Source organism: Nelumbo lutea, chromosome 2 (genome assembly GCF_056320005.1).
Source record: "Nelumbo lutea isolate HS-2025 chromosome 2, American lotus-T2T, whole genome shotgun sequence".
Lineage (NCBI taxonomy): Eukaryota > Viridiplantae > Streptophyta > Magnoliopsida > Proteales > Nelumbonaceae > Nelumbo > Nelumbo lutea.
In genome coordinates, this window is record NC_142685.1 from 19304782 (window position 1) to 19322013 (window position 17232).

At 39.1% G+C, this 17232-nt stretch overlaps 1 protein-coding gene across 2 annotated transcripts; it reads left to right on the forward strand.

Moving 5' to 3' along the window:
- The first annotated feature begins 5784 nt into the window (after positions 1–5784).
- Positions 5785–12869, forward strand: LOC148868988 (E3 ubiquitin-protein ligase APD2-like). 2 transcript variants are annotated; one of them, XM_088973061.1, is made up of 10 exons: positions 5785–6203; positions 6344–6450; positions 6537–6662; positions 7170–7263; positions 8341–8415; positions 8494–8576; positions 8803–8949; positions 11251–11323; positions 11403–11751; positions 12352–12869. In XM_088973061.1, the coding sequence occupies exons 1-10, from the start codon at positions 5927–5929 to the stop codon at positions 12425–12427; spliced, it is 1407 nt and encodes a 468-aa protein (XP_088829187.1). In that variant the 5' UTR covers positions 5785–5926; the 3' UTR covers positions 12428–12869. The 2 variants fall into 2 exon arrangements, with proteins under 2 accessions (XP_088829187.1, XP_088829186.1); XM_088973060.1 differs by having other exon boundaries at positions 5803–6203; positions 6341–6450.
- The last annotated feature ends 4363 nt before the right edge of the window (positions 12870–17232 follow it).

The window sequence follows — 17232 nt, forward strand, 5'->3', positions numbered from 1 at the left end:
GTATGGGATTCGAACACGGCATAAGATAAACTCTCCTCCAATGAAAAATTGCCATCTTGACCCGATCCACGCTGTGCGTTTCTTACATCACAACCCACTGCCCAGTTGGAGGACTGTTGTCTGTTGTCAACTACAACTAGCTCGGTTCTTTCCCCATTCATGGTCTAACCCGCTTGATATTGGAATACCGAATACGGATTCCGGACCTGTCGTGGTAAGTATACCTGTTTCATGGGCCGGACCGACCGGGCTTTGTCTCTTTATGAATAGAAAATGTGCATGCCTCGGGCCGACTGTGTGAGAGCCTGGTCTTTAAGTCTGATTTGTATATAAAATATCTTATTTTTTGTATTTTTATAAACTAATATTATAATAAATTAATTTTTATTTTCTAACAATAAATTAATATTTATTAATATTTTAAGAAACAAATATATATTATATATAATATATGTATTTTTTTATTATATGTAAATATCGGGCCGAATCGGGCTTATTTGAAAAGGTCCAAGTCTGGCACAAAAAATCTTCAGGCCTAGTATTTAAAGCCCGAGCCCATGGGCCTTAAATTTTGTCCAAGCCCAAAAATAACTGGCCAAGTTAGGCTGGACCATCGAGCTACTTGACCCATGAACAAGTCTAGTGGTAAGTAGACCTGTTCATGGGCCGGGCCGGGCTCGGGTCGGGCTTTCACTTGTCACTAATAAAAATATACTAGGCCTGAGCCCGAGCCCGAGCCCGAGCCCGAGCCCGGCCTTGGTAAAAAGCCTAAAACCCGAGCCCGAGTCGGAAGTTCGACCTAATTGAAAAAAAAAAAAACAATTTTCCCAATTCAAATTAGAATTAAAAATTCAAATAATATTTTTCTTTTCTATTTAAATGAACAATGGGCCTACAAGATGGTCTTTTTTTCCTTTCTTTTATATTTTAAAACACAATTTTACATTCTTAAATCAAAAAATTTATTCAAATGGACATAATCACATAACTAATTTTAAGTTTAATATTAGGTTGGACCGGATTATTTTGACAAAACCCAAACCCGGTTCGAATTTATTACGGACTAAACTTTTTAACCCGAATTTAAACCCGTATACCTATAAACATGTTCAAGACCGTCCGGGGGTCGGGCCGGGACCGTGAACATGTGTAGTGGTAAGGTAAAGGTTGTAACTTTTTGCAAACTGCCAATTTGGGTTAATCCGGTTTTTTCACAAAATATCATGCGCTTTTGACATCAAAGAGTTTTACAAGTGTTCCATTTCTGCTAATGTGACATGTAATTAAACAGAATTGACAAAAAAAAATGGCTGACAATCCTCTTTAGTACCTTTTAAGTTTCCTGACAAATAGTCTAAAACCTCCGCTCTTGTCCGTCACACTCTCTTACATGTTACGTATGACATCATCTATGTTTCAAAAATTCCTAAAATACCTTTTTCTCACAAATTATATAAACCCACTCCATCTCTGTCTCTGTTTCCTTCACACTGTCCCGCTTCCGCAGTTCCTTCTTTTCTTCGAGTCCAGGGGCTTCCTATTGGATGGAGAAAACAGAGGGTGGAATTGGCCAGCCAAAGCCAATCCGATTGGCATTTCCATTGGTCCAGTTGGTCGAGACGTTCTCTGCCGCTCTCTAGAAGAAGCCACGCAGAGATTTTAGGAAGTTTGTCAGAGAAGGGAAATGTTTCCTCAACGAGTTCCAATGGCACTGGGAAGCCCATTTTTGCGAAAGCTTGCAGAGTGTCTCTTGGGAAAGGAATATGTAAGGAAGAAACTTGCGAACCCAATACCACTCTGTGGTACAGGAAAAAGAAAAGAAAAACAACTAAATAGAAAAAGCGATTCAAATAGTACATAATTTTCTTGCTCTTTGATTGATTAATGTTCTCTAAGTATTCTAGTTTTTCTTCTTCTAGCAGCTTTTTACAAGAAATGTCTAAGATCTGCTGATAAATGTAGAAAGCGATTCCCAAAATACCTACAGGAATCTCAATTAAATTTTCCTTCTGAATTAGCATCAATGGGCGACATCAATGGGCGATCTTGTCCAGTGAACACGGTTGTAAAGAAAATTGTGAAGGGTCAGAACACTTATTCTGGTCAGAATTAGAAAGCTAACCGGGGAAATCTCTCAATCTGCATAGAATATCTGGAGTGGGTACCAAACAGTATACTCATTGTAGGTATATAGTGACCATTCATACCATTGAAGTACAGAAGATACCAAATTGATACTACACAGAGAATACAAGTTCATAATTCATTGAACATCTGCGATGATAATACGACTCAATGCACATGCACGATGAACTCGTACTCAACACAAGTTAGGATAAACTTTGACTAATGTGAACTCGCGATAAACTTTAGATGCATGTGGTTTTGTAATAAACCTTGGATGTGCATAGTTCCGCGATAAACTTCGGATGCGTGCAGTCTCTCAATGAACTCGAGACCATTACGGAACCTCTGGTGTAGGCTAGAAATAAATATCAGTTATGCGTGTGCCTTTAAGTTATGCGTGTGATAAAGCGCCACATGAGTCTAATAAAAGTGCGCCCGCTAGTGAATGACGTCAATAGTGTCACATTGGTTAAATGGACTACAAAAGGAAGTAGCACACGCGGATTATGAGAATCCTCGGATGAAATGAAAGTCAGTCCTTGAAGGATCTTATAAGACACGTGGCAAAACCCTAATAGTACTCCTTAATACCTGACAACGAATCCAATATTCCATTTCCTAATGAAAATAAAACACTTTTGACTCCTTCCTTTTGGGACCTCGGGATTGCTCCTTATAAATGAGAGTCCATCTCATAACGAGATCATCATTCAATCATTCTATTATGCCACATTATCACTTCCATTTACCCTAGCCTCCAAATCTGTTATGCCACATTTTCCTTCGACTTTCAAGAAGACCCCCAAACATAGCTTGACCACCTTATTTACACTCATCTCTAAATCTATTACACAAAACACATAGAAGTCTTATGTATGTATACCTAGATGCTATTAGATAGAGGATTTCTGACATGTAAGGTTCGAAGAACTTAGAATAAAGAGATTTGTGCTCAAAGGGTTTCCAACAAGGAGTTTAATCCCAGCATAACCGGTTGCATGAGAGGTAACCACGTAAAGCATCTGATACAAAAATGGAGGTGGAGGCTAAGACAGAGAGGGAGATGGAGACAAGGAGAGAGAGAGACGGAGTAGTGATCTATTTCCTCATTTTTTTCGTTAGTATTTAACGATGAGGGTACTTTAAGAGAATATATAAACATCAAGGGTAGAGCTAGTCAATTTCCTACACCATAGGGGTACTCTAAGAAATTTGCCCCAAGTCAGATCACTTTAAACACCCAATTAGCCTATATCTCGAAATTTTGTGTTTTTCATAAAAACATATAAAACCAATGTTTTTCAAACCGCCATTGACTAGGATGGTTGGACCGATCATCCTAGGAACCATCCATGTAACCGGTTCCATTTTACTCCAAACCTTATCCCAAACCAAAAACCGTTGAATTGGTCAACAACTTGTTGACTCGGCGGTTGAACCATCGACCTGTTTGATTTTTTTGCCATTTTTTATTTTTTTATTTTTTTTATTTTTTTGTTAGAATGGGTCATCCGTTTGAACCGAATGGTCGAACCATTGGCCTAAAATTGATGGCCATAATGGCTCCAGTTCTAGGTCAATTTTTAAAACATTGGGTAAAATGAAGCACTTGTGAATCAAAGCTAAGGATGGCAATGTCTACCCTACCTGATGGGTACCCACCCCAACAGGGAGGGATTTTTGCTTGAATGACGGGTTTCGAGGTGAGTATAGGTTATGGGATTCTACAACCCATATGGGTATGGGTAGGGTATGGTATTAGGCTAAACCTGACCCGCATATTGTTGGAAAGCATATAAACTTTTAGGGTGTTTTGGAACCATGGGTGCTTATTAAATAAACGTTGCCACATAGGTGCCACTTCAACATTTCCCCCATTATGTGAATCCGTATGCATAGGGACTTGCAAAAGTAGGCATGGATGCTTATTAAATAAACGCTGCCACATAGGTGCCACTTCAACATTTCCCCCATTATGTGAATCCGTATGCATAGGGACTTGCAAAAGTAGGCATCGGTTTATGTGTGCGCCTACCATTAGGGGAAGCTTCATTTTAGCGCTTCCCCCAACGGATAGGCATTTATTCATTTTTTTGTTGATGTGGCGCCTAATGGCACGTAAGTGTCAATAAATGGGTTCATCACTGCTTTTCTTGGTTTTCCAAACAAATCAAGTACAAACGTTTAGCATCTGTTTGGCATCGTTGTCGTTGCTCTAGAAAATAGTGCCACATCAACACCACATCAGAAAAAACGGTGCTCCAAGAAACAAGCATTTGTTTGGAACTGTTTTACATAAAAAAATGGTGCTCCAAGCCATGCCTTGGAAATCAAGAAGGCATGGCTTGGAGCAACACCAAATTTGGTGTTTCCTTGAGCTGCAGCTCATTGCTGCAACTAGGGCAATGATGTGGCATTGGATAATGGGTACTGGTGCTGAAAAACGTTTCCTGAAGCATTGGTACCAAACAAAAAAAGTTGATGTTGCTCCAGGAAACGTCATATCTGGCAACAATGATTCCAAACATATACTTAATCAATAAACATCCACGGTTCCAAATAAATACTTTATGTAGTAGGTGTTGAATTTAATAATACTTTGAATTTTATGTAAAGGATAATTGCTACTTTATGTGTGTTTTTACATGTCTTAATCAAATAATTAAAATTTTTAATATTTATTTGTGTTATTTTACTTATTTATTGCTTATATATTAAAAGAAATATTAAGAAATTAGATGCAAGTTTTAAACCCAACCTATCCATATCCTTGAATGGGGAGAGGGTTTTGCATTTTCATGTGTGAGGAGGGGTTGGATTCTCAAAATTTAACTTGTTACAAGTTTTGGGGCAGATGCGGGCTGTTAAGTTTAGGAAGATAAATAAAGTCTAGAATTTACAAAATCTTCTCCAAACTCGCTCCATTGCTATCCCTAATCAGAACGCATTTGTGAAATGGAACGCATGTGAAACGCTTGAATACAATCATTATACGACGATAAAGTATATGATAAAATACATGGGACCCACACCCACTATGGAGTATATGGGGCCACAATGAGAAATTAAATAATTGTAGGTCTCATGTATTTTATTACTGGCGTGGAGAGTTATCGTTGGTTCCACGGCCTGCTCAATTCAGTTAATCCTTTTTTTTAGTTCAGAGTAGTTAATCCTTACTCTATGGCATGGGTCTAGCGGTGTAATATGGGCCATACGGCCTGGGCCGGCATGCAAGTCAGGGGTCATGCTGCCTGATCTGGATTCTGGAGGGCCGGAACCCCACAAGAGGGAAGACCAGCCCAGGCGGGGATCTATGAGCAGCACGATTTTTTGGAAAATTTGAAAAAGATGGAAAAGTTAAAATAAATTAACTATATATACTTGTGTGTGTATGGGTCATACCGTATTGGTCGCGACTCGCGGTTTATACTGGCATGGCCCACTTTATCGTATCGTACCGGCCGGCGGGTATTAAAACCAAAGCCCAATGCCCCATGGGTACAGGCCCGGTTTCTACGGCCCATGTAGTCCACCTTACAGCGCTAGACGGGCCCGTCCAACGACTGGCCGACAGAGAGAGAGAGAGAGAGATAACCAACTAACCGTCGAAAACCAACTAACTGTCAAAGAAGACAGAAAGAAAGAGCGGGGGAAGACTGCTTGGTGCAACACTGCAAGTCAGATTCAACCGGGTGAGCGAGGACTGCCCTCATGGCCTTTACTGTTTCAGTTTCCCGCTCTCACAGTCTCACCCTTCTTAGTTTCCGTCTCTATCTTTCGATCTTGTTGTGGCAGGATGGAAGAGCAAAATCACTATTTACCTATCTCTTCTTCTGCTTCCATCCATGCCCATCCCTCTGATTCCGCTCCGTCGTCGTCGTCGTCATCTTTCCTGGCTTCCTCTTCCTTGCAAGCCCAGGAAGAAGAGGCCCAGATTCTTCAAGAGCAGGACCAGCAGCGTCAGGCAAGCGTCTCTTATCGTGTCAACATCTCAATACCCGCCATGCCATCCTTCGAGATGATGGATGATGCCTGGTCCTGCCTCATCGTGCTCATCACCTTCTGGTTCTTCGGTTCGTTTCCTTCTCTCTTTGTTTTGTTCTAATTGATCATCTTTCTTATACATTTAACGTAATTTGGCTTAAGCTTGGCTTGGAAATTGGTTTGATTTCGTTTAGTTTGGCTGTTGATTTCCAATGTTCATCACCAGCAGCATCCATGACTCTGATACTGGGCTTTTATGGATCTGTGAATTTACAATTGACCCCAAATTACTCCCGTCTCCTGCAAGCTAATTCGATCTTGGTGCAGGATATCAAGGTACTTTTCTGCTTCTCATTCATTTCTTTCGTATTGGTATTTGTATTGTCTTTCTGATGTTTGGCTATGGCTTCATTTTGTTCCAGGTGCAAGAAGAAGGAGACCCAAAACCTAGTCCGATCCTATATGGCTTTTACGGAACACCTCGTCTTGATGTCGAGACCACTTGGTCTGAAATCCATAATGCTTCTATTCCACCCAATTTCCACAAGGCAAGACATTTCCCACACACCTTTTTCTTTTTGTTTGAAAGATACATTGTTTAATTTTGGCAAAGGTAATGCATCAATTTCAAGCTCATGCACTTCTGTTTCTTCTGCCTTTCCTTTTCTGCTTCTCTCATTCCAAGGATGTGAGTTGAGTTTACTCTTAGGGTCCGTTTGGTTCACAGCCAGAATTGAAATCCTTCAGAATCGGAATTGGAATGGTCTATTCCATAGTCTGTTTGGTTCAGACAAGAATGGGAATGGGAATCGGAATAAACAAGAATGGGATTTCATTTGCAAGGAGGGGCAGGGAATGGCCATTCCCTTATATGGGAGAATGCCATTCCAGCAGGAATGGGAATGGGATTCCGATTCCGCTAAACCAAACAGTTGGAATCGGAATAACCCATTCCAATTCTGATTCCAGACCCCTATTCCGGTGAACCAAATGGGGCCTTAGATCTTTAGGTACTGCAGTTGATGAGGTGGGTTTAATATCTGCTTGTGTTGCAGGAGTGGATGTATTTCCTGAATGTAGGATCCCAACTGGATATTTTCTACAGTGTGAAATCTCAGAACTCCCCTTTATTCCTTGTAATTGCTGAAGGTAACACTTTTGAGCATTCCATGTGTATGTATACATTAAACAAACACATAAGTGCAAAGAACCTAAGTACTTTTAACACTTTGTGGGATTGCAAAGTTAGAGCAGAGAATGGGTCTGTTAGAACAAAATGTACAGGAAGGGTAGCTGGTAGAGTAAGATGCTTGAAGAAGAACCTGGTGTTTGAGTCAGGCTCATTGATACTGGGTTTGAACTAAGTCTGTCATTGTATGGGTGGGAGGTGGGGTAGAGACAGGAGTGGTTTTCTATTTCCACTCCTTGTTTCCTCTTCCACCCCAATCCAAGTATAGCCTAAGGACTTTCTTCCCATTCAGAGTAAGATGTTTTCACTGTCCAAGCTAAGAATGAAGGGGATAGCAGTATCTCTTCATGTTGGTAGGAAAATGCTACTTAAAAAATTTCTGTTCTGGTCTATGGGAATCAGAGGACATATATTGCTGGGGTATGCACAAGTCTATATGTTAATACTTTTTCCCCAGAAAACTTGTTGAATCTTTAAGTGTATCTTGCTTCTGCCTAAGGTGGCATTACCTGCACCGCAATCTTCTCATTCCCACTTGGACTTCCAAATGTGAGAGTTTAATAAAGTAAACATCACCACTGCAGCTAAAAAACATGCATTATTTAACTATGTTTATCATATTAATGCACGTTCTTCTTAAATAATTGCTATTTAAGTGTGCAATGAAGATACACTCCTCTCTCATCTGCAATTCAAGCTTATAGGACCAATCTACGATGCATTTATTATTATTAGGGAATAGTGCTACTAATCATTACTGGTCCATCCATTTGGAAATTCTTGATCTAAACACAGGGAACTTTAGCAAAATGCTTCATTACACTTCCATGAAGCATCAGGCATAAGGAAAGCTTCTTTGGTAGCAACCACTACCAAGAGTCTAAGAACTGCCAATTCTTTCTTTTTTTTTTTTTCTGTTTTTTGGTTAAGATGGTAGAGTATGCTTGATTTCAATTTGTTTTCTAGAAATGTGTCTTAATGTATTTTGCAATTTGTGTAATCTTTCTCAATTTTAGAGTTGGCAACTTGGCATGCAGGTAAAGAAAACTTTGTCGAGTGGATAGAAGATCCATCATATCCAAATATTACATTGTCATGGAATATCATTCATGGTAAGATTGAAAATAGAGCATATATTGCATTCCATGGTAGAACTGTATTGATTAAACTCATAAAATGTGCCTCTGCAGGAAGTGGGACGATTCAACAGAAAGTTTTCAAGTCATCTAACTACTTTGTTGCATTGGGTAACTTAAATTCTGAGGAGGTGGAGGTAATAATAAGATTGTTTTCTATATTCCATTTCTTTTTTTTATTTGAACACTTACATGCTTTTAATAAGCCATTTATGCACTGCATAGATCTATCTCAAATGTGCAAGTTATAGTTGTTTGGTACTAGCTGACTATTGATTTATTATATTGTCTATGTAAGTTTCTTACCATGGCATGTGCCTTTGTTTAGATTGCAAACTTATGTTCATTCTCTATGCTAAACAGGTAAAGTTGGAAATTACAATATGGGCTCTCATGTATAATACAACAGAGGCGTACCACAAATGCTCCGTGTCTCACAGTTCATGTGATTTGAAGCTTTTCCTTGTGGGGTCCAATGCTGCTGTCCTAACCTCTTCTGGTCCAGAACAGGCAAAATTGTTGCACTTCTGTAAATTCTCTTGTTTGGAATTCTTGAATGGATGAATATTTTCTGGTAAAATGATAAAAAGAATCCCAAAAACATTATGTGGACTACATAATGGGACCCATTTAGTTCCTTTTTTTTGGTTTTCTTGGTTTCTGAGCTAGAAACTTTTGTAGCTCTCAAAGAACCATTCAACCTAAAAGCTTAAGCTGTTAAGTGAGGTCCTTGAATAGGTTTTATTCTCTAACATGCCCCCTGACACGAAAGCCCATTGGGCTTGAAGCGTGGACAACATAGGCCAACCCATACCTTGCTGAAACTTAATTAATTATAATGGGGGTGACAAGAATCAAACACTAGACCACTTGGTCAAAGTGGCTCTAATACCATCTCAAAGAACAATTCAACCTAAAAGCTTAAGCAGTTAAGTGAGGTCCTTGAATAGGTTTTATTCTCTAGCACTAGCTTTACGCTAAAACTTTTTTTCTGCAAATAATTATTTGAATGAACTTTAGTTACTGGATAAAAAAGAAATGCTTTGGGCATGAGGTTAAAAGAATACCCAAATAAGAGTACTGACATAATGGTGGGAGGATAGAAATGGTCATAACACCCTACCTCTGCTTGACATGTGACACACATCTAGGAATATCAAACCTGTTATTGATCCCAATGGTCATAACTAAAGTGTAAAAGAAACATAGAGAAAAGATGAGGAAAGTTCATTTTGAGTGGGTAAAACCTCCTAGATATGCCTCGTCGAAGGGGCAAATCCCCCACTAGACCAAATACTCCTAAAATATAATTCTTCCTCTCAGGGATGCAAATGGTATCCATTTGTCTGAAATCGTATTTGAATACAATCTGGTTAAGGGCAGTCCAGATTCAATCAGTTTATAATTGGATTGGACATGGATCCATCCCTATCCATTCTGATATCTTCTGATCTAATTCGATTTAAGTATGGCACATAACATTTGTGTTGTATCTATTAGTAAAATTGGTTTAAATGTACATTCAAGTTTCATATAAGTTATTTTCAATTAATTTTTTTTCATTATATAATAATATATAATATTTTGATCATTTTTAGGTTAATCTATTAATTCTATTCAATATCTGACTGCAATCAAAATTCCATTCTGATCTGAATAATGACTAGAAACAGATCAATTTTGGATCTAGGTATATCTGACTCAATGTGATCTATTTGCAGCCATACTTATTTTGCTAGGTAAACTTGGAGATGGGAGTGGGGAGGGTGAAGGCAGGAATCAGTCTGTTATTTTGGGAAATCTCCATTTTTTCAGTGTTCAGTTCCCAGGAAAAAAAGAACAAAAAGAAGTAAAACCACAAGCAAATCCAAGGTGAAAAGGTTGCAAAATGACTTGTACCTATTTCAAGCATAAGCCAATTTACTTGGATGGGATCATGGAGAGTCCTGAAGAGTTCCTCTATCTCCAACAGACCAAAGAAAACCCTTCGCACTTCTCTCTCTGTGCCTTCTTCCAAATTCTTGTCCCAACAACTAAACAATTCTTAAAATGGCCCATAGATGTAGAGTTCATATTTATTTTGGTGGAAAACTGTGATTTGAACTCCTTTTTATTGGTGTTTACAATGGTATGGTTGTTATTGTTTTATGATTGCTCATGAGTTTGGTGTCTAGGTGAAGACAGTTGGAATCCTGATACTGATACAGCCTCCATCCTAAGAAATTCGTTTGAAGTATTAATGAGATTTACATCCATATAACCATTTTGGTCCCACCTCCTAGTAATTGTGCCTTAGCTTGTTCTTTTATCCTTGAACTGTGCATTGTTCATTATGTTCAACCAGGATTGACAGGTGATGGATCAGCAACATAGGAGACGCTACTAATTCTTGTTATTGTTTAAGTACAGGAAAAGTGTTAGTCTATTAATAGGACTCTCTTTATACACGTACTAGTATATGTATGACTATAGAATGCATTTTCTGGGCTACAACCAACAATAGGACACACATGGGTGAAAGTCAAAGTTTTACAAACCACAGTTTTCCCCTAGTAAACATTTCTCCCTGCAAACCATTTGTCATGGAGACAATCACAGCCTTAATGAAAGCACATTGTTATGTGCAGAAGATCTGTAAGCATTGGATTTTCCCAAGACTAGATTACTGCCAATTTATAGTATGGGTAATAAGTGATGAATCCTGCAGTTTGCAGATCATTTGCAAGTTGAAATTCTCATTTTTGGTGGCATCTCTTTATGTATGTTATAGAGACTAATTTTTTTGATGCATATGGAATTTTGGTTCCTTAGGGCACGGACAGTGATAGCCAATATGTCATGCTTTCGTATGGACCACGATGGCTCACATATCTTGTTGCCTCAGGTATTTATCTACTGTCATTTTAATCTTAGAATGATATCCTCCTCCAACAGCCTTTTTTTTTTATGGTTCCTGCATGTAGGTGGAATGACTTTGGTAATGTTATTGGCCTCGAAGGTATGCATCCAGTTTCAATCCACCACTGGAGATGAAACTGGATATCAGACAGTGGAGGTGAGATCTGAGAGAACCCCATTGCTTACAGACAAAGATGATCTCTCCAGTTGGGGCTCATCTTATGAGTCAGTCTCTCATGATGAGGAGGATTTTGAGGAGTGCATCAGAGTAGGTTCCCTTGAAGCAAAACCACTAAATGATGGGGAAAACAATAGCAATCCCCGGCGCCTATGCGTAATTTGTTTTGATGCACCAAGAGATTGCTTCTTCCTTCCATGTGGGCACTGTGCAGCATGTTTTACATGTGGAACAAGGTGATTGCATTTCATTCCTATCCATTTATCTTGTGATATGAATCGATTATTTTATCTATTAAACTAGCAATTTACTTTTTATTACTAGCACACAAGTCATGGATACTTCTCTGTAAACATTTAGAAAAACAGTACTGAAAAATTATTCAGTTGGGACAAAGCTTAGTTGATTTGAGAAGTGAAAATTATTCGGGAATTGGGGCATTTCTTTCCTATACATTTTTATTGTGAGATGAGTTTTACTATTAAATATATTAAACCGACAATTTACCTTTTTATTACTAGCATTTTCATGAATACTTGTCTGTAAACTTTTAGAAAAATAGAACTGAGAATTATTCAGCTGGGGACAAGGCTTAGTTGAGTTAACTGAAATTTGTTCAGGCTCTGGGGTTAAAGTGCCTCAATTTATTTTAATAACCTCAAAATATTATACCTGCATTACCTGAGCTGACCAAGTCTGCAGTCAATCAATTCATGAGAATTTTACTTGAGCCAAATTCATTCCTGAACCCTGTTTTCCCACCATTAATCCATATTCAAGGAGAAACCAGGATGATTAAAAGATCATGAACATCTGAATCTAAAATTAACATGCAGGATTGCAGAGGAGGCTGGTATTTGTCCTATTTGTCGTAGGAAAATGAAGAAGGTGAAGAAGATATTCACAGTTTGAGAAGGCAGATGCTCTTGTTAGGAAGGTGTGGCAGGTAGAGCAGTTCCAATCTCTGCTGGTCACTGGGAACTCCTGCTTGACTACCCAATGCTACCTTAATCCATCAACCAAACGGGAGATGGTCTTCTTCAAGTGGCCATCAAAAAAAAACCAGGAGCCAAGGCGACCCATGTTCACCTAAAGTAGCTGTATAGTTTTTTCCCTTGCGATTTCAGGTGGCATTATAACAGGGAGAAGAGAAAGAATGGATGAAGCTATGGAGCTCCATTTCAGAAATGGAACGGTTAATCCAAAGTTTTGTTTGGTTTTTATTTTTTAAGATTTCCACTTTCCACCATTTATTAATATGACTGTATTTAGGAATTTGGTTTAAATGCATCGTAAGTGTATAAATTGATATTGATCTAGTCTTACCCGAAGCAAAATTATTTTGCTTTTATCATCCTTCAGTTAATGATTATGCAGGTTTAAACATAACACTTGTAATCTAAAACTAGAATCCACACTCGCCTCTCATGAGGTCTGTGACTGATCTAGCGAGGGCATATGTCCTAGTTGCTAGTTGGCTCACATACTTTCCCAGTTCTATGCCCTCCCCCCTCCCAAAAAAAAATAATAATAAATACGTACCTCTTAGTTCTTACCGTAGAAGCACCCTCCCATTTGTCCCCTGCTTCCTATGGGTGAACGTTTCAGCCTGGAAATTTCCAGGCATGGGCCTAGGTTTTGGTGTTCAGGCTCCACCTGGCTCACAATAAATTTATATGCACATTTTCTATATCATATTATATTTGAGGGTGGTCGGCCTTGGCGCAATGGTTGGGTTGCTCCATTGTGACTTGGTTGACCAGGGTTCAATTCTTGGAAGGGGTAAGGCTGCGTACATCTGTCCCTTCCCAGACCCCACATTGGTAGGAGCCCTTGGTCTGCCCTTTTTTATATAAATATTATAAAATGACACATAATAGTATACAAAACTTACCTAGTGATTTAGGCCCAAAGCCAAGCCAAGCCCATGATCACCTCTGCTGCCTTTCTGGGTTTTGCAGTGCTTTGTCAAAGGTCCCTGGTAGGATTGATGCATGCCATTCTTGGGGATTTCATGGAGTAGTACCAGGCACCTGTTGGTGGTTGGTCTGACAGTTCATCTATTTAACTGCTTTATTTTGGTCAATGATAAAAAGTGGAATTGGGATGCAGTGGCTCCGTCTTGACCAAGCTCAAGCAAAAATCGGCAGATACAGCATCCAGCCACATATTGGGGTTTTCTCCCATACATGTATGTTAATTTCATAGAGAGATGTTCTCAATGTGCAGCTGGATGTCAGTGCTTTCATAATGTGTGCAGAGTTTTTGCTTGCAGGAGATCACATTACATCTTATAATCTGGCTTTTTTGACACATGACTTGGGGTTGAGTTTTCACTATTGTCATAGTTCATCAATGTTCTGTTGGGGTAAAGTTGAGCCTCGCCAGCACTTTTCTCTTAAATGCTGGATTAGGATTTGGCGTTTCTATGTTGGAGCATTGGCATGGGCCAGCGAACTTTTTCCATCACTAAATCCTTCAGTCAGAGCTCAATGATCCAAGAGATAGGATTAGCTGAATTAACTGCTATTTTAGTGGTCTATGGACTGGAACCAATGACAATGCTCCACGCCAGTCCTACAACCATTCAATCTCTCACTTAGCATTTATGGCTGGCGTGATCATTGATTCCACAGCTTGCTACACAGCCACCGTGTTCAGCTAATCAAAGTTAATGATCCAATATGCAGCTTATTCCCCCTTCAGAAAAAAATGGGGTAACTTGTGATACTTAGCCCCAAGTTTTGTTCAAAGTTTTTGCAAGACCTCTCAACCATAAAACATGTTTTTAGCTTATAATTAGTTTTAGGTTCTACTTACAGCACATGGGGTCACCGATACGTGGCAAAATTTTGATCCTTGAATACACATGCTTGTGACCCCCCCCCCCCCCTTAAGGATCATTAAGGCTATGTTTGGTTTGAAAGAAAAAAGTAAGGAAAGGAAAGAAACCTATACAAGATTTGTAAAGGCTTCCTTACCTTTCCCTACTTAAATAAATGTTTACATAATATTTATATATAAAATTATAAAGCTAAATTGGGTTCTGGCTGGCCAAGGCCTCAACCCTAACCTGACCGTATTTTAAGTTTGGTTCGTATATACTTTTCAACCCTAACCCTAACTTGAACTTCAACTTGACTTGACCCAACACGACTTTTTCAGGCTAACCCAACCCAAGTTGCAGCCATAAGAAAAAAAAAAGATGAAACTAGAAAAGAAAGAAATAATGAAAGAAACTCAAATTTAGAAACCCGGGAAATAAATTTGATGTAGATGGAGGAGATACCCTGCCTTATGCCCTCTCTCAATAAGCTTCACAGCAAAAAGCTTATTGATGAATGAGGGGAAGGTACAACAAAAACATAAATACTTCTATGTATGCAATCAAACCAACCGATTCTAAGAGGCAGCAGGAAGATGTATTTTACAGTAGTGAAATTTAGTGGGGGTGGAGAGATTTTAAGCCGAGAGCCGGAGACAAATAGATCATAGCAGGAGGAAATTAATATTCAAACCCATCCATACCACCTAGTTCTACTTCCATTCATTATTATAAGGTTGGATTATGGATATATTAGTTGAACGCTTTAATTGTATAACAAGCTATGGAATCAATGATAATGCTTAAAGTCGGTGATGAAAATATATAGGGCACATAGTGAGAGGTTTAATGGTTGTGGGTCTGGTGTGAAGCATAATTATTGGTTTCAAGGTTTTTAAAACTGGATTGGAGAGGGAATCGTTCTAGGGACTGGTTATTGGGTTGAATGGTCTGATTGCCTAATTCTTGGGTTTTTGGTCGGACCATCCAATTTGGTCCAGTTTTGATTGAAAACCATAATTTCACCAAGGTTTTTAAAACTGACCCATAAATGGAACCGTTTTGGCCACCGACTTCTGGGTCAGCAGTTCGACCATTTTGGTCAAATGGTTCAAACAATTAAACACTTTAAGAGGGTGATATGTCATCTTACTCATTAGATTGGAATATTAGAGTAAGATGAATATAAATATAATGAGAAATAAGGTTGAAGAATGAGAGTGAGATATGAGAAGCTATTGCCTTAGAGAGTTCAAAAGAGAAAGAAGATTGAGTAGAAGAATAAGGAGGAGGAGGAGGAGGTCACTTGCAATAGTAGTGACGGTGATGACCAACCATAGCGACAACAACGATGCCGAACTACAACAACAACAGCGATGATGAAAGTAGATATGAAATTTCTCTCATATCTCACACTCTTTCTCATAGATTTCTCATATGAATTGCTTTCCTAGATCTCTAAGATCTCTCACACACATATCTTTCAATTGATCTCTCTCTCTCTCTCTCTCTATTATATCTCATGTTCAAGAGATATGAATTTTTTTCATTATTGTTTTGTCATAAATAATAAAATGAGAACCATTGCCCAGGTCCAATGGTTTAGCGGTCAAACCATTCGAGTCAACGGTTCATTAACCAATTCATGGTTTTTGGGTAGGGACCGGTTTTGGGGTAAAACGAAACCGGTGCCTAGACAATTTCCAATCCAAATGATCCAACTGTTTGGGTCAACAATAGTTTGAAAACGTTGGATTTTGTTCGAATGATGGCTAAGCTGCCCAAGGATGCCATGTGGTAGCCTCCGTGGCTGTCATCTCTTTAGCCATGTCAACACATGTAACGGAAGAGCACGACTAAGGAGTGTCCTACACGGACAAGGAAGTGAACTCTACCGGGGAAAGGGAAATCTCCTAAAGACTTTGACAAAGGATCTCATCCCAACAACCCTGAAAGCCTTATCCATGTAGGGCACGAACACCCAACTATAATAAGTATTCTCCGCTCGAGATAAGGGACTTTTTGAAAGAACGCACTCTCAGAATATCTCTGTACTACGTATTCGGTTCAGACCAACATTATTCTAACCTGTTTGGCCCGACTACCTCTTTTTCTATTCAACTCATTTGAACGTTGAAATACCTACTCGAGAAATAACTCCTCATGCCTCTGACCTTTCTCCTGATTATAAGTCCTAGTGGCCAGTTTTGCCATTCCACCTCAGGCCGAACAACATCAAATTTGACTTTCACATTTGAGAAGGGGAGCCTTGGCATAATGGTTGGATTGCTCTGATTAGGATTCGAATCTTGAAAACATATGTTCTATGTATGCTTGTGTAAAGGCTGCGTACATTTCTAATGGCCAATAATAAGTTAGTAGGGGCCCAGCAGGCCAGCACTTATTTGTCCAATAAACACTTACAAATGGGGACTTAATCGGCCAATTACTAACCAGAGACATAACGCATGGAGCCGGGGTTGCAGGGCAATGCATTAAAGGAAATAGGACCCCGGGCCCCGGCCTCCCGGTGGTTGGAAAGTAAAAACAAATTAACAGGGAAGTACTTTTACGCATTAAAACAGGAAAAAGGGGGTAAAAGGCATTAAATATTTGTTGATATCGTGCTGCTTTTTGTAGACCCCTAAGCTGCTCCTCTCCCATCGTCCAACGATATGCCAGATGAACCATGAATGCATCTGCATATACCCCCCTGCTCACATCTGCTACTAACAAAGACGCTACTCACACCCTAACCTAGAAGGAGATCGGCAGGGCAAATATGTGTTCACATCGTTCTAATAGCCTTTTGTAATTTTATATTAAAAATATCTCTTTATAAAATAAAATACTCAAATACGGAGATATTTTCAAATAGGCTTCAGTCACTACA

Coding starts and splice junctions, on each gene's coding strand:
- LOC148868988 (XM_088973060.1), top strand. CDS start 5,927: ATGGAAGAGCAAAATCACTATTTACCTATCTCTTCTTCTGCTTCCATC. Junction 7,264..8,340: donor ATTCCTTGTAATTGCTGAAG/GTAACACTTTTG, acceptor CTTGGCATGCAG/GTAAAGAAAACTTTGTCGAG. Junction 11,324..11,402: donor CACATATCTTGTTGCCTCAG/GTATTTATCTAC, acceptor TCCTGCATGTAG/GTGGAATGACTTTGGTAATG.